The sequence below is a fragment of the Gymnoscopelus microlampas genome (assembly GCF_963454915.1).
Source record: "Gymnoscopelus microlampas genome assembly, chromosome: 4".
Taxonomy (NCBI): domain Eukaryota; kingdom Metazoa; phylum Chordata; class Actinopteri; order Myctophiformes; family Myctophidae; genus Gymnoscopelus; species Gymnoscopelus microlampas.
Window position 1 is genome coordinate 45,604,614 of NC_139941.1, and position 18,130 is coordinate 45,622,743.

The 18,130-nt window shown below is 41.3% G+C and overlaps 1 protein-coding gene across 1 annotated transcript in view; it reads left to right on the forward strand.

Annotated features, from left to right (window-relative positions):
• Nucleotides 1-18,130, forward strand: part of cacna1ba (calcium channel, voltage-dependent, N type, alpha 1B subunit, a) — a gene marked incomplete at its 3' end in the record, with an annotated part of 165,251 nt that overhangs the window by 78,997 nt on the left and 68,124 nt on the right. The window contains 5 exon segments of the mRNA XM_084056021.1: nt 6,636-6,751; nt 9,090-9,179; nt 10,994-11,077; nt 14,489-14,698; nt 16,818-16,930. Coding sequence (XP_083912147.1) covers nt 6,636-6,751; nt 9,090-9,179; nt 10,994-11,077; nt 14,489-14,698; nt 16,818-16,930 — 613 coding nt within the window.

An 18,130-nucleotide genomic window follows, 5' to 3' on the forward strand; every position in this document is an offset into this window, starting at 1 on the left:
TCTGTGTCGTTTTAAGATTTCGTTGGCTATTCAAAAATAGCAGATATACAAGCTCATAGCGCGGCACCGAGTGCCGCGCTACGAGCTTGTAGATCTGCTATTTTTTTTGGTTTTTATCGTGAAAATGTGTGCAAATCTTTAGTTTGAATATATATATACTTTTTCAAAGCGAAAGTTTTTAACTCAAATCTTTGCTTCTGGGGATTTTACAAATGTCTTCTAAATCCTAACAGTTTTTTTTTCTCCTAAAGTTTTTTTTAAATTATTTTTTTAACTTATGTTGCTATATTTTCAATGGTTTTCAAACTTTTTTCATGTCAAGGACCCCCAAAATAATATGTATTTGTCCGCGGACCCCCTCCCACCTAAAAATATTTTTGTTCCAGGGACCCCCAGAAGCAAAGATTTGAGTTAAAAATGATTTGCACAAATTTTCAAGATTTTTCGAAAAAATTGCAGATCGACAAGTATTGTATATCTGCTATTTTTGAATAGTCAAAGAAATCTTAAAATGACACACATGCGTTCCTTTCCCGGCCTTAAAGGGTTAAAGTGAGGTGAAATGGGGGCATTAACTCTATTGAGATGTGGAGTAGATAGAACTGATCTTAGTTTGGACATGTTTTTTGTGCTCAGATGCAAAAAAAACATGGCGTGTTTGGAGAATGAACTGTCAGTTGGCAGTCTGACTGAGGCTGACTGAGGATGCTCCATGCTGAGCGCTGGGCTCCCCAGGCATACATATCCAATTTAGATGTCGGGTTGGAAAAACCTCTTATCTCCATGTTTTTGTGTGTTTTTTTTTCGTGAATAATGCCCTTCTTGATCATACTACAGCGTCACGCAAAAGCATCAAAGGTATCAAAAGTAGTAGATCTACAAGCTCGAAACGCTGTGCGAATAGGGACACGTTTTGAGCTTGTCGAGCTGTTGCTTTTGCTATTTTTTAATTTGCATCCTGAAAAATAACATTATTGGACATATGAGGTTTCCATCTGACAGAGACGTTATTAATTTTATTCATTAAAACATAATGTTGGTGTCGGTGGAAACCTTGTATGTTCAAAACAGCTCATTTTATATATATATATATATATATTTTATATAAATAAAAGAAAATTGCTCACTAGCTGAAAATAACTTGCTAGCATCGCATCGCAACATGTTGTGAGCTTGTAGATCGGCTATTTTCACTGCTTTTGTAATTTGTATGATGAAATAGGGCGTTCATTTGCGAAAGTTTAAATATGGAGATACAAGGTTTCTAATCGACAGCAACGATTATGTTCTTTCTCCCTATCTCTGTCTTTTGCTCCCTCCCTCCCACTCTCTCTCTTTCTCTCCATCGTCCTGTCTTTCTCTCTCTCTCTCTCTCTCTCTCTCTCTCTCTCTCTCTCTCTCCCTATCTCTCTTTCTTCGCCTCTCTCTTTCTCTCCCTCGCTCTATCTCTCTATTCCCCTCTCTCTTTCTCTTTCTCTGTCCTTCGAGTCAAGTCGAGCCTTTATTGGCAGGATTTTTTAAAAGACAAAGCAGCAAGACATTAATTTTAATAATTAATTCAGCAATCAATTATCTCTCCCCCTTTCTATTTCTCTCCCCCCCTTCTCTCAATCTTCCTCTAATGCTGTCTCAGTCTCTTTCTCTCTCTCTCTCTGTCTGTCTCTCCACTTCTCCCTCTCTGAGATTTATCCTCTCGGTCTGTCTTCTGTAGCGGTCCTTCTCTCTCTCTCCCAGTCCCTAGCAGTGGTGTAAAGTAACTAAGTACATTCACTCAAGTACTGTACTTATTATACGTATTTTTACTTTACTGGAGTATTTCCAATGTTCTGTACTTTTACTTCTACTCCACTACATCTCAGGCAAATATTGTACTTTTTACCCCACTACAATTATTTGAGAACTTAAGTTACTAGTTACTTTGTAGATTTGAATTATTATTACAAAATGGGACATTCTGCATTACTTTCCACTTTTGGTACTTTAAGTACATTTTGATACCCATACTTTTGTACTTTTACTCAAGTAAATTTGGAATTCCGGACTTTTACTTGTAACAGAGTATTTCTACATTGCGGTATTGATACTTTTACTTAAGTAAAAACAAAAAACGTACTTTTCCCACCACTGGTCCCTTGCCATTGCTTTCAATCCATCTGTGTGTGTGTGTGTGTGTGTGTGTGTGTGTGTGTGTGTGTGTGTGTGTGTGTGTGTGTGTGTGTGTGTGTGTGTGTGTGTGTGTGTGTGTGTATACGTCTCTCTCTCCCTGTCATTCTTTCCGCTGCTCTCTCATCCTTTGCCTTCTGCGTCTCTGTCACTGTCACTTTCTCTCAGTCTCTCTCCCTCCCTTTCAACTCGCCCTCTTTCTCTAACTCTACGACACGTGCACTTTTTTGTGCACGTGCGCTTGTGTTACACAAGCGTTGTGTTTTGAAGTGTGTGTGTGTGTGTGTGTGTGTGTGTGTGTTATTCCCCATCACAATCCACTAGTCATGCTCAGTCAGGGGTCCAGCCCACAGCTCTTAGATCTGTCAAGAGAAACATACACTTTATTTATTTATATTATTACTCACAGACACTATAGCCAGTCACTTTGAGAATTGTTTTTAAGACACTTACAGGCTACTATATATAGTCAGGGGTGCACATAACTGGTGCGCAGGTGCGCATGCGCACCCAAAATAAAAAATGAGCACCACATCAGACGACGCGAGGCGCTTTTGCGTACCAACAGCTGGGACAGGAATTTCCAAGCTTTTATTTTTTAGCAAAAATAAAAAATAAAAGCCTGGAGATCGAGGACGCATGCTGCACGTGACTGTGTGAGTGTCTCGCATGGCCTCGCATTGCCTCGCTGCGTGCACGCAGCCAGCAGCGGCTGTTTAGAGGCACTCGTCACCGATGATGAACGCACCGTGATGGTGCAAAATATGCCGTGAACGTCCCAATCTGGCGGATAAAAGCAGCGCAGCACAGGGCACCAGCCTTGGGGGCGTCACATCTCCAGGTGCTCTTCTGAGTACTAGACCTAAAAAGTTATGTGCACCCCTGTATATAGTCACTACTGTACACTACTACATTGGTTCTCAAAGTGGGGTCCGGGGACCCCTAGGGGTCCTTGGAGGGGTACCAGGGGGTCCCCAGCAAAATGTGTTAATATAGTGTCACAATAATTAGCTATGCTATAAGTCTCTAGTCAGTGGTTCTCAACCAGTGGTCCGTGGACCACCAGTGGTCCTTGAGGGGGTTCCAGGTGGTCGCCCGCTAAATGATGGATAGTTGTTAGCCAAATAAACCCTTATAGATCTTTAACTCTAGAGAGCGTAAAATCAAACCAAATGGACCCATATGGGTCCATTTGGTTTAATTTTACTCTCTCAAGAGTTAAATTATTGTTTAACATCTGCATTACTTAAATGACAAGAAACACAATTAGAGAATGTATAAGAATTGTTATTTTGAACAAAGTTTGCCTGTTATCTCTCCTATGGTACCAACATCAACACAGCATGGAATTGTGGACAAAATCGTATCCAACGATAACAAAATATTCTTGGGTTGGGATTGTCTTGGGTTTTAGAGTCTAAATCTCATTAAATGGTGGTCCGTGGCTGAAATGCTGAATAAATAATGGACCTTGATATGAAAAGGGTTGAAAACAATTAGATTATAATTCTCTCTCTCTCTCTCTCTCTCTCTCTCACGCACGCACGCACGCACGCACGCACGCACGCACGCACGCACGCACGCACGCACGCACGCACGCACACACACACACACACACACACACACACACACACACACACACACACACACACACACACACACACACACACACACACACACACAGTCAGGCAGGCTGCCACTGCATTGCAGGATAGAGCTTTCCCTGGTTGGTCCAGTGCGGGAGACCCACCAATCACTGAGCTGGACTGATCCTCACCGTCTGTCTGTCTGTCTGTCTGTCTGTCTGTCTGTCTGTCTGTCACTGTCTGTCTGTCTGTCTGTCTGTCTGTCTGTCTGTCACTCTCTGTCTGTCTGTCTGTCTGTCTGTCTGTCTGTCTGTCTGTCTGTCTGTCTGTCTGTCTGTCTGTCTGTCTGTCACTGTCTCTCTGCATGTCTATCTCTCTGTAAGTCTGGCTGTGTGTCTCGCTGTCTCTGTCTTGCTGTCTGCCTGTAACTCTCTCACTGTCTCTGTCTGTCTGTCTCTCTCTCCCTTCCCCCATCTCTCTCTCTTTATATCTCTCACCCACACCCTACTCCCTCTCTCTCTCTCTCTCTCTCGCTCTCTCTCTCTCTCTCTCTCTCTCTCTCTCTCTCTCTCTCTCTCTCTCTCTCTCTCTCTCTCTCTCTCTCCCTCACTCTCTCTTTGTATGTCTCTCTATATCTTCATTCTCTCCCTCACCCCTGTTTAATCCTCTCTTGCTCTGGTGTTGTCTGTGTTTTTGTTCCATACCCACATTCTGGCTCTTTCTCTCTCCCTACAGTACTCCTTCTCTTATTAGCTGAGCACCCAGAGAATATAGGAGAGATAAACAAACAGCAAAGCCTTTGTAACCACATCCACACAGAACCCCTCTATTCTTAGTAAACCTGCAATGACATATAGTTGGCTCTGTACATACATGTAGAGTTAGCTCTTTTTTTCCCATCTACACCAACCACCTATATTTGGCAAATTTTCTTCCCAGGATAGGGATGCTAGGGTTCAAGTGGTTAATGAGGTCCCCTCATTGTGGCTTTTCCTGAAATTATCAATTGTTATGTCAACACATTTTTTTTTTTTCTTGGCAAAGCTGCAACTAGTCGTCACTTTCTCGCTACTTTCTCACTTTCTCCCTATTTGCTAAAGGCCAGCCAATGAGTGGTCGCCAATGGCTTCCCATACTCTGAACCAAGCCACCAGAACCGCAGTAGAACAGTGAAGGTGCCGTAGCCTGGTGTTCAAATCTGGGATTCAAGACTTCCGCATTGAAAACTCTACTGCGTGCGCGTGCTTCTATCGTCTGCCTGCTCGGTGCTCAAACAGACACCTACACACCTACACCTACACACGAACACACACACGAACACACACACACACACACACACACACACACACACACACACACACACACACACACACACACACACACACACACACACACACACACACACACACACACACACACGTTTTCTTTATATCGGTATAGCCAAGCTGTAAATGACATTTCCTGTCAGTCTTGTTTACCTTCATTTACCAAACACAGATTAGCTTTGCGGTGATAGTGTTGTTGCAGCAACGCACTCATATAGGTTACTACTGTAATAATCACATCTGGGAGCTACCCAATACTGCCATGTTCACGTTTAGCACTGAGCAGCTACACTTGCTCAAGGGCACCTTTTACACAGTTCTTGAGATGTTCCTTCTTTTCCTGCATAGATTTTTTTTCACCCATGCTGGGATTCAAATTGGCAACTCAATCACTTGCTTGTTTCACTAAATCTAATTGCCACCCTTCAACCTTAACCATATTAAAGGAGTAGTTCGCCCTCAAAATGACTTATTTTCTATCAATTGCACGTCCCATGAACCCTTGAATTCATGGGTTTTGTTCTGTTTTTGTCGCATTCCTAAGCCAATAATTTGATTACCGTCTCCTACTGGCTAATGTATCCGGTAGGAGACACAAAGTAGATTATTTGTGTCTCCTACCGGAAATACACCCGGACATCAAATTATTGCCTTAGTAATGCGACAAAAACTAAAAAGAAATCATGAATTCAAGGCTTTATGGGGTGTGCATTGCAATGTATAGAAAATAAGTACTTTTTTGGGTGAGCTACTCCTTTAATCCATAACTAGCATAACCATTTGGGGCAAATGGAAAAAAAAAGTCAAAATCTACAAGCTTGTAGGCTATTTTTTTTGCTATTTGTCGTACAGTGACACAAATAGGGGTCAAGTGGTTAAACCTTCCACCAAGATATATAGAAATTCTAGTGATAAAAAAGGAGAAATACCTAGAGATGCTGTAGCAGCGGGAGTCCTTAGTTGATGACTCCGGGGGCTGATGTGTTTGTCATTGGACTTGTCAAATCTGATGATATGCACGTCTCTGTGCTTGTCTCATTGCTTGTTCTGTTTCTGTGCTTGACTCAGTGGTGGAAAGTAACTAAGTACATTTACTTAAGTACTGTACTTAAGTACAATTTTGAGGTATTTGTACTTTACTTGAGTATTTCCAATTTCCAATACTTTTACTTCTACTCCACTACATCTCAGAGGCAAATATTGTACTTTTACGCCACTACAATTATTTGAACATTTTAGTTACTAGTTACTTTTCAGATATAAAGTATTATATTATGAAACATACACAAACCACTTTAGCCCTATTTAATACCTAGGCTATTTGAAAATAGCCGATCTACAAGCTCACAACGCGTCGCGATGCGACGCGTTGTGAGCTTGTAGATCTGCTATTTACAAATATTTTAGTACTTTTACTTTTGGTACTTTAAGTACATTTTGATGCCAATACTTTTGTACTTTTAGTAAATTTTGAATTCCGGACTTTTACTTGTAACTTCTGAATTGCAGTATTGATACTTTTACTTAAATAAAACATTTGAGTACTTTTTCCACCACACAGAGAGTTTGCTAAGGAGAGGGAACGGGTGGAGAAACGACAGGAGTTCCTGAAGCTACGCAGACAGCAGCAGATTGAGAGAGAGCTCACCGGCTATCTGGAGTGGATATGCAAAGCAGGTCAGACCACACCCCCTTCTATTCTGATTCAGGCCTACTGTATGTGTCTAATGCCTAATGGACGCATTGTTGGCTTGAAATCAGTTCTCGTCGGCAAGCGAGTCGCAACACCGTATAACGGCGATTCCCAACCTGTGGGGCGGGGGCCATTGGTAGGCTGTGAGGATATTGCAAAAGTAAATGTTGGTAAAAACACACACAATATTTGATTGATAATATAACATTAATATAAAAAAAAGTTTTTGTTGTGATACCGACACATAGAAGTGTAAAGTATTCTATATTAGTTTCTTCGATCCAAGCCGGAACACAATCGATGATGACACGCTGTGACACGCTGTGAGCTTGTACATCTGCTTTTTTTGAATAGCCAATGCAAAAATGTAAAATGACACAGATGCTTTCCCGATTTTAATGGGTTAAAATAAAGATGCTCTGAAAATGCGCACAGCCCCACCCATCTGACCACTTAACGTGGGTGGGCCGCAAACACTTTCGAGTTTTTCATATGGGCCCTGATCCAGAGAAAAGTTTGGGAACCGCTGCCACATACATTGATCTTAATGCTATATTATGACAAGGACACACAGTTGGCTGACGGACACTTTCTTTTCTTTTTCCTTTATTTATTCAGGGAAGCCCGTTGAGAGCAAGCTCTCTTTTTCAAGGACGCCCTGATAACAGCATATAAAATACAATACATACACAATGCAAAACAACAACAAACATTTGAATCATATTACAGTGTCACAGATGCAAATAAACAGAGTTACAGGAAGCAGGTGCAATCACTGTGTAGAGTGTCATCTAGAAGCACCCTAAATGTCTCAACTGAGACCAGTCGCACCAGTTTCAGAGAATCCTGAAGTTTGTTCCATTTGTGTGGAGCATAATACATGAAAGCAGTCTTTCCTTGTTCACTGCTCTTACGCGGAATGGTATATCTAATGTGGGTTTGTGAACGTGTTGAATGACCTGTAACCTTTGGTTCCAAAAGCGAGGATAGGTACAGAGGAAGCTTACCACACAAGGCCTTATAAATAAATAAAATACAATGTTGCTCTCTACGCACAGTGAGAGATGGCCAACCCACTTTATCATATAAAATACAGTGATGGGTGAGATAATCATCGCCAGTAATAAAACGTAGGGCACTGTGGTAGACTGCATCAAGAGGCTTCAGGACACAACATTGGACAAATTTGACTCGAGCGCCAAGTCCCTAAAACCTGTGGACCATTGTGCCACTATTAATTTGATGGATCACACGTTTATTATGTTGAAAATGAAGGTGAAACAATTAAGGGTTTCAACCTTGCGCTGAGGCATATTGTTTTATAATTTATGTCCTTTAACTGATTGCCTTTGAGGTTCATAATAATAAAGCTAAGATTCAGGTGCATTAATTTGTCATTAGATGAGCGTGTATGTGCTTGCAAGATTACACATGATTTTGCCAAACGGGGCTGTGCAATTAATGACTTGAAATCACAGAGATGTCGTTGAAAATGAGATTACTGTGGTCTTCCTGGTGTGTCTGATAATTTACCTGATTATCTTATCTGTATCTGAATAAACCTGATGAAGTAAAGCCCACCCATCTGCCTATAGCAGGGGTCTTCAACAGGGGGTCTGGGACCCCTAGGGGGTCCGCCAAATCTTTGTGTGATAGGATTTAGTTTTTTTTACATTAACCACTTGAACCCTAGAATTCCTTTTCTGAGGGGAACATTAGCCAAAAATAGCAGATCTACAAGCTCACAACGCCTCGCAGCGCGAGGCGTTGTGAGCTTGTAGATCGGCTATTTTTGGCAAAGAGGCTATAGGTGTAGAGGGAAAAAAGCAGACTAGGTAAAAAAAAAACTTTAATCTGAAACACAATTTCATACAATATAGAGTAGGGGGTCCCTGCTTCATCTCTCTCTCTGCTAGGGGGTCCTTGGCCTGAAAACGTTGAAGAACCCTATACCCTAAGAAGCCTATAGTACTATCTTATTTGTACAAAGACATGATCCTCACACAGAGGCGTGATCAAGGAGAGCCTGTATGGGTGTTAAGCCTATTTAAACTCCATCCCACGACAGTGTTGCTCGTCAGAAATAACAGATTCTCAAGCTGCATGTAAATCCGTTCTGTTCGCCGAGTGACACCATCCACCGTGCGATGAAATATAATCCATACTTTTACACCAAAGCTTGTGTTCTTTGGCGCTTGAGCAAATTTCAAAAGAAAGCTGCTGCTATCGATAGGTTTTCGTCTTGGCAGGCTTGCAGATAAAACAAAATAGTGATAGACGTTGCTAGAAATGTTTGACCACAGTGTGGTACTTGTGTTTCAGAGGAGGTGATGCTGGCGGAGGAGGACAAGAATGCAGAGGAGAAGCCCCCAATGGATGGAGCCTGGTACCGGAGGAAACACAACAACCCGGGTGAGGACTGAGAGAAAGTGTACAACAGCTGATCAAAGTCCTCTCAGGGACGTAGAAAGGAATGGTGGTGGTTAGCAGTTAAATCAAACTATATATTTTTTATAAAGCACGTTTAAAACAACAGAAGCTGACCAAAGTCCTGTACAAGGTTGAGACAAACAAAGCATCAACGCATCAATAAGCGCCCATTGGCGCACAGACAAATACAGTGCATTATTAGGACACAATAGCAGCAGATCAAGGACAATTGAAGGGCAATTGACCAAGGGATATTTCACTTTCAAATAAAATAAACATTAAAAGAATATAAAAAAAGTTATGGAAAAGTCACGGCCCCCTCACGCATTAGAAGTTCTAATGCGTGAGGGGGCAGTGATTTTTACTTTTTCATTTATTTTTCATATTTCTTTTCATGTTTATTTTATTTGAAAGTGTTTATTTGAAAGTGAAATATCTCTTTAATACTTTTCCTTGGCTCAATATTTCTAAAACCCACACATAGACGTAAAGGGTGTTCAATAGCACTGATTTATTAAAGAAAATTTTAAAAATGAAAAATGGAGATAGGAGGTTTGCGCCCGACAGCGACAATATAATATATTATATACATTACATTACAGTCATTTAGCAGACACTTTTATCCAAAGCGACTAGTTATGCAGAACGTCTTGTTATATTTGTGATATAAATGTACATAATTATATTTTAATTATATGTGTGAGTATGTGAGTCCGTATGTGTATCTGTACAGTATAAATATTTGTGTGTGTGTGGGTGTGTGTGTGTGGATGACCCACACTTCTCTTCTGAAGGAGACACTGCCTCTCAGCGGTATAGCGTGGCCTGGGGTGAACCAGCAGTTCTTAACCCATTAAGACCTGGAACTGTGTCATTTTTAGATTTGAGCTAAAAAAAAGCATTATTTTACACTTTGGGCTATTCAAAAATAGCAGATATACAAGCTTGTAGATCTGCTATTTTTGAAAAATCGTGAAAATGTGTGCAAATCTTTGAATATATATATTTTTAAAGCGAACATTTTTTACTCAAATCTTTGCTTCTGGGGGGTCCCTGGAACAAAATATTTTGATGGGGGTCCGCGGCCAAATACATATCATTTTGGGGGTCCTTGACATGAAAAAGATTGAGCACCACTGATATAAAAACATACCTTTTTTTCAGAAAACAGTTGAGATTTAGGAGACATGTAGAATCGGCTTCAGGTCTCAATGGGTTAAGCCTGATTCATACAGTACGTCGTTCGCTGCGCACCGAAAACAGCTAGATCTAACAGGCTCAACAACGGATTGCGATGCGACACGTTGTGAGCTTGTAGATCAGCTCTTCTCCAGTGAGTGCACGACGACGACACCGGAGTGCAACGTCCTAGAGTATAATTGAAGCCTGGGGGGAGGGGGGGGGAGATTAGGATGGAGCACAGAGAGCGAGGCGCGGCACAGTTTACAGGGAGCGTGGGCGTGTGAGAGCCCTTCACTCCGGCTTTGTTTCTCTGTGCAGAGTTAACAAGACGCTGCTGATGGGGCAGAAACCTTGCATTTCTCCATATTTCAACATTTGATGTTTTTTCTTTTCGTAACAGCATACAGTACAAGAGCGTCACACAAAAGTAGTGAAAATAGCACATCCACAAGCTCGGTTTTGGACATACAAGGTTATTTCCACCCGACAGCGACGAAGAGCTGTCAGCTGTCGGGCTGGAATGGGTCGAAAACTAAAAAAATCATAATAATAATAGGATCTGCTTTTAACTGGTGTTATATCATTCTAATCTAGTTGTATTCATGTATTTCCAGTGTTGAAGAGAACCAAGAAAAGTAAGAACGACCTCATCAATGCAGAGGAAGGTGAAGACCACTTCACCGACATCTCATCTGTTGGTGAGGAGAACATAACTAGACTCCCAACTAGACTTTATTTGATTCTATTTCTAGTCTATGGTTTTTATTTTTTTAGGACAGCTTTTATGTTATCATTATTATGTCTATCAATGCAGTGTTAATTTTGACAGCAAATTGTTTTGTTTTTTTAGTCATATAGTCTTTTGAATAAAATTTAATGTAGTTTTCGTCATATTTTAGTCATTTGAAATGTTTTAGTTTTAGTCTAGTTTTAGTCGACTAAATATCATAAGATTTTACTCAACTAAATCTACAGTTGATTTAGTCGACTAAAATGTATTTTGGCAGGCCTTGATGGCCTTGGTTGCATGCTGAAGTCTCTAGCAAGCTCTACAAGCTCACAACGTGTCACACTGCAATGTGTTGTGAGCTTGTAGATCTGCTATTTTCAGAGCGCAACACCCGGGCGCAACCCAACATAAAATGACTTGTCTTAGTTCTACTGGATCTCTTCTCCACTAGTCCCTAGTTTTTATTTGTTGAAGAAATTGTCAATATACTGTATTTAGTCATAGTTTTAGTCATCAAAGGTTAGTTTTTATTTAGTTTTTGTCAGTGGAAAAAGATAGTCGATGGACATTTTTCGTCATAGATTTAGTCGAAAAAAATTAACACTGTATCAATGTACTGTACATCAAACAAAGTGTTACCATGGACTGGAGTTTTCTGCTTAAATTGCCTTACATTGACTGGGGGGAAAAGAAGTGATTGATTACACAGCAGAGAGCTGCGTCAGGGACCTGTCTCTGTCTGTCTCTGGTCCAGACATAACCTCTCTCAGCCCGGCTCCATCGCTGGTTATTAATAGAGCACAATTAGATCTACCCTGCTGCACCCTCCCAATAAGATGGAGGTTGGATTTTTTTGGCATCTGGAGAAGAGCTGGGCCGTGTGTTTGATTAAAAGATTTTACAAAAGGATCGGAGAGATTGATGGATGGCTTTACAGACAGACAAGAGAGAGAGAGAGAGAGAGAGAGAGAGAGAGGAGAGGAGAGCTGAGATAGAGGGCAGCAGTGGTGGACAGTAATTAAGTATTTACTTTGAATACTGTACTTTTTGTACTGTACTGTATCTGTATTTCTACTTGACACATTGGCTGCCAGGAATTAATTCATTAATTCATTAATTAATCCGCCACCACCAGCCACTTGAACCACAGCATCCACATCCACTGCCAAAAAATAGCCGATCTACAAGCTCACAACGCGTCGCGTTGTGAGCTTGTAGATTGTCTATTTTTGGCGAAGAGATTTGGTGTAGAGCAGTGGTTTTCAACCTTTTTCATGCCAGGGACCCCTAAATTGATATACATTTGGCCGCAGACCACCATCTGAAAATGTTTTGTGCCAGGGACCCCCCCGGAAGCAAAGATTTGAGTTAATGTTCTCTTTGAAAAAAAAATATATTCAAAGATTTGCACACATTTTCAAGATTTTTCAAAAAATAGCAGATCTACAAGCTCATAGCGCGGCACTCGGTGCCAAAGTGGTATAGACGCGCTCCCCTGAAAAGTAGCACTATACACCCCTGCTGCAGACAGGCAGGCAGACAGACAGACAGACAGACAGACAGACAGAGGGCAGGTTAGTCTGGGTAGTGAGTTTGTGGGCGTTGATGGGGGGAGTCAGATGTGTGGATTAAAATAGCCTCCAAAATGATTAGCCCACTAGTCTTCCTGGAGGATACTAACGACGCGCTCTAATAGAACCATTTTTCACCTTTCCCTTTTCCTCCAGCCCACACCACACATGTGGGGGCTTAATTTAAGTTACAGAGAAGGTCTAATATAGTGTGAGTGGGAGGGTGGGGGAGTGGAACTAAAGAGAGGAAGAGAGAGAGAGAGAGAGAGAGAGAGACAAAGAGAAGCACAGAGAGAGAGAGAGAGAGAGAGAGAGAGAGAGAGAGAGAGAGAGAGAGAGAGAGAGAGAGAGAGAGAGAGAGAGAGAGAGAGAGAGAGAGAGAGAGAGAGAGAGAGAGAGAGAGAGAGAGAGAGAGAGAGAAAGAAGCAGAGAGAAAGAAGCAGAGAGAGAGAGAGAGAGAAGCAGAGAGAGAGAGAGAAGCAGAGAGAGAAAGAGAGAAAGAGAAGGGGAGAAGTAAAGAGAGAGAGAGAGAGAGAGAGAAGCAGAGAGAGAGAGAAAGATAGTGATCTTGTGATGCCAAGGGCTTAACTTTGGCTGCAGTGACATGATGGGCAAAGCTAATCACAATATGAAAAACCTTGTGCCGAGAATTAATGAGTAAATTATATCTCATTTGATCTATTCCTCCTGCAGCTGTGCTCCTTAGTTATTAATCCTCTGCAGCAAAGTAACTGACCTCTGATTAAAAAATACAGAACCCTGCTACATCGCCATCTGTGGTAGAGATCATTTAAAAACTGCTCTAATTAATTTAGCTTTTGTGGTAGCAAGGATTTTGGAAGATTCTCTTGCCAGTAATAGCCGGTGTCATTTTTAATAAGAGGAGATATCACCACAGTACGTCTTAATGGCCTCACTTTCCATAATTCAGCTGTTCCCAAACTTTTGGTGGATCAGGGCCCATTTGAAAATCTCTAAAGTGTTTGTGGCCCGTGTGCGTTTATTTTAATGATCACTTCACTTCAGAACTTCAGACCTTCAGTTCAGATCTTTCCTGTCCCTCAAGGGCCTTGGTTTGCAGCAAAGGCGTGGTACAAACAATACAAAAATTAGACATAAAAGCACAATAAAAATACAATCTGGGACAGCAGGAAAGTTTAAATAGCTATTCATTAATACAGAGTTAGATGTTGACAGTCTTTGGGTTAATAGTCCACCATTTGCAGCGATCTGCTTTGCTTCAGAAGAAGACATGTGTTCCTGGATGCCAGGCTCACTTCATCTGTAGGGGGTTCTGTCACCCTCCATACCTGAAAGGGGCTTGAAACCCTAGTGTGATGTGTAGCTTCCATTGATCCTCTTGGATCAATGGAACTAACCTAGTTCCTATGTATCTGTATCACAGTGATTCATTATTGTTATATTATCATAAACATTTAGTTTTTTTGCCAGTTATTGGGGGCAGTGTTGCCAGGTCTGCTTATTATAATTTCCTCCCAAGATTTTATTTGAAAATAGCAGATCTGCAAGCTCACAACACGTTGCGATGCGACGCGTGGTGACCTTGTAGATTTGCTACTTTCAAAGAGCCGATGTATATGTTTAAAGTGCTCATGTGGCCCCAAGCCCACATTCTTTTGGGCTTGTTTTCCTAGACCTGGTTGCTTGTTTCTCTCTGGCAACACTGATTGGGGGCCTACAGGTTGGGAATCGTTGCTATACTGTAAGTCTCAATGAGTGCTTTTGCGGTTTGAACTCTGTAAACTTTATCGCCAGTTTTGGCGCGTTTCTCCCAACTGCCCCCCCAGGGTCTCCGTTCACCCGTGCCAGCCAGAAGAGCAGCAAGAACGACAACTCGTCCTACTTCAAGAGGAAGGAGAAGAGGCTTCGCTTCACCATCCGTCGCCTGGTCAAGGCGCAGAGCTTCTACTGGACGGTGCTGTGTCTGGTGGGCCTCAACACGCTGTGCGTGGCGATCGTGCACTACGACCAACCCGAATGGCTCACCTATGCACTTTGTGAGTACCTGTGATGTGCACTAACCTCGCATCACCAGACTTTTCCACCGCGGCGGAAAGCCTGGTCTTCGTTCTAAACCCATTAAGACCTGAGGCGATTCTCAAAAATGATTTCTAAATCCTAACAGTTTTTTGAAAAAAATCTAAAAAAAATGTTTTCAAGATTTTTCAAAAATAGCAGATCTACAAGCTCATAGCGCGGAACTCGGTGCCGCGCTATGAGCTTGTATATCTGCTATTTTTGAATAGCCAAAGAAATCTAAAGTGACACAGATGCGTTCCAGGTTTTAATGGGTTAAACCGAGCCGTGTGATCCGGTTTAGAAAAAAAGGAGAAAAAAGTGATGGTTCCGGTGGTTGGTTCCGGTTAGTGTCGCATTGTTTTTGTTCCCCACGTAATGCGAATCAATTCGTTTATTCCCGCTAGTCGCGCTACGAGTTTAGAATAAAAGATGAACGTACCAAACGATTATTATACCAAAAGAAACGAAACGATCATACCAATTTAAACCAATTTTAAACTAGGGGAATCAATTTGGAGGTTCACGGCACCGGTGGTTCCGGCCGCCTGATGACGTAACGTTTTTTTTCCGCTCCGACCGGATCAGAAACCCGAAAATGGTATTGATCCCAGGCTAGTGATACACCTGTCAGTAATGGTGTACTGTATTATGTGCAGACCATTACTTTAGCCAGCCCAAATCCGATTAGGCTATCCAGATTAGGATCGGATTGGATTGATCAATCTCTGAACAGCAAAAAAAACAACAAGAAAAACACATGGAAACTTGATTTGACACATTACTAGGTGGTTTGAAATGTCATGAAAATCTGATTTCTAAAGATATCCCAGTCAGGGCACTCTGACCAGATTTGCCTTCAGCCTGAACAAAGCCTATGTGCACACGTGTCTTCTTTTCTTTTTCCTTTATTTATTCAGGGAAGACCATTGAGAGCAAGCTCTCTTTTTCAAGGACGCCCTGATAACAGCGTATAAAACACATACATAATGAAGAATAATAACAAATATTTGAATCATATTACACCGTCACAGATGCAAGTAAATATAGTGTTGCAACAGGTGCAGTCACTATGTAGTGTGTCCTCAAGAAGCACCCTAAATGTCTCTGTTGAGACCAATCGCACCAGTTTCAGAGAGTCCTGAAGTTTGTTCCATATGTGTGGAGCATAATAAATTAAATGTGAACGTTGATGCGTTAATGTAGATTGAACAATGCACATACAGTATGCTTAATGTGGAAACATACATTTCACACGTACACGGAACACACATTCATGGGAGAACATGCCACCCTGTGCACCAAAAAGAACTCTTTGTCCTCCTAGGCCTGGGCAATTAACCAAACATAATATTGCCATCAAAACGTAGAACCCATAACCGACTTAATCGTGTAGGTTAATGTAGTTTAACCCATTAAGACCTGGAACTGTGTCATTTTTAGATTTGAGCTAAAAAGCATTATTTTACACTTTGGGCTATTCAAAAATAGCAGATCTACAAGCTCATAGCGTGGCATCGAGTGCCGCGCTACGAGCTTGTAGATCTGCTATTTTTGAAAAATCGTAAAAATGTGTGCAAATCTTTGAATATATATATTTCTAAAGCGAACATTTTTAACTCAAATCTTTGCTTCTGGGGGTCCCTGGAACAAGATATTTTGATGGGGGTCCGCGGCCAAATACATATCATTCTGGGGGTCCTTGACATGAAAAAGATTGAGCACCACTGATATAGAAACATACGTTTTCAGAAAACTGTTGGGATTTAGGAGACATGTAGAATCGGCTTCAGGTCTCAATGGGTCAATCGAATAATCGATTAATACTATTTTCTTATTTATTTCTTATGTATCAATGAATCGACACAAATTAGTTCTAATCCAGGCAAAGGTTTTTAATAATTGTGATTTGAAGTCATATTGCCCAGAACTAGTTTGTCCCCAAACAAAGACTTTATCTCTGTGTATTTGATGTTCTCCACAGTTGAACGGCCAGGCAAGAGAGGCCAGCTCTATTAAACAGTGGGAGTCATCGGGGAGCTCCTAGTATGTGAGTGGGGGCATTGATCTGTGTGTCTTCTCTGTTCCCTCCCCGCACAGATCTGGCCGAGTTTGTATTCCTGGGCTTGTTTCTGACCGAGATGTCCATGAAAATGTATGGCCTTGGACCCAGGCACTACTTCCACTCTTCCTTCAACTGCTTTGACTTTGGAGTAAGTTGTTCTGGGCTAAAGTGAAGCACAGCACAGAAGGGCGTTGCTGCTGTTGCTGTGTCACGGACTAGTATGATATGAATTGGTTTGTTCTGTCCGGCCTGGGTAATAAATGCCTTTTTTTAAACTTCAAAAGTATTTTAATCAGGAGGGAAATTGTGTTTCTTAAACATTTAAGCCCTAGCATCCCTATTCTGGGCATGTCATAATAGGCGAACAATTGTCAGAAAGAGGCGAATATTCAACGGAAATAACGGATCTATAAGATGTAGGTCGGCTATTTTTGTTGGAATGTTTTGGTGTAAAGGAAAAAACGAAGGGGCCAATTACAGACCCCTGGGGGAAGTATATAGGGTTTAACTGGTTAATACTCATGACTAAAAACTTTATGTATTTATAGACTTGTCACTTGTGTTACGTTTGAGTTGGATAGTCATCTTGAGCTGTGCAGAAGTTACAGAACCTGATTATGTATGGCCTACTTAGTTTACAGGCACACTGTCTAGTCACCACAGTGCATCTCCATTGCCAAAATATTCTAATCCTGTTCAGGGATTTACGCCTTGAAAAACTATGGAAGTTTAAGTGGAAAACGTGAAAGAAGACTGAGTTCAGTAGCTTGTGTTGAGAATGGGATTATGTTAACCCATTAAGACATGGAACTGTGTCATTTTTAGATTTGAGCTAAAAAGCATTATTTTGCACTTTGGGCTATTCAAAAATAGCAGATATACAAGCTCATAATGAGCTATACGAGCTTGTAATCTGCTATTCTTGAAAAATCGTGAAAATGTGTGAAAATCTTTGAATATATATGTATTTTTAAAGCGAACATTTTTAACTCAAATCTTTGCTTCTGGGGGTCCCTGGAACAAGATATTTTGATGGGGGTCCGCGGCCAAATACCTATCATTTTGGGGGTCCTTGACATGAAAAAGATTGAGCACCACTGATACAGAAACATACGTTTTTCAGAAAACTGTTGAGATTTAGGAGACATGTAGAATCGGCTTCAGGTCTCAATGGGTTAATTGGCATAACGACTAAATTGGGGAGAAAAGGGGGCGTATGTTAATGTATTATCCTAGTCTTTTGTATCCTGGTTCTCTCTGCACTCTGCTATTTAGGTGATTTGACCTCTTTATTGACTAGAGTTCAATAAACATTTGCTCTGGATAAGAGCATCTGCTAAATCAATTG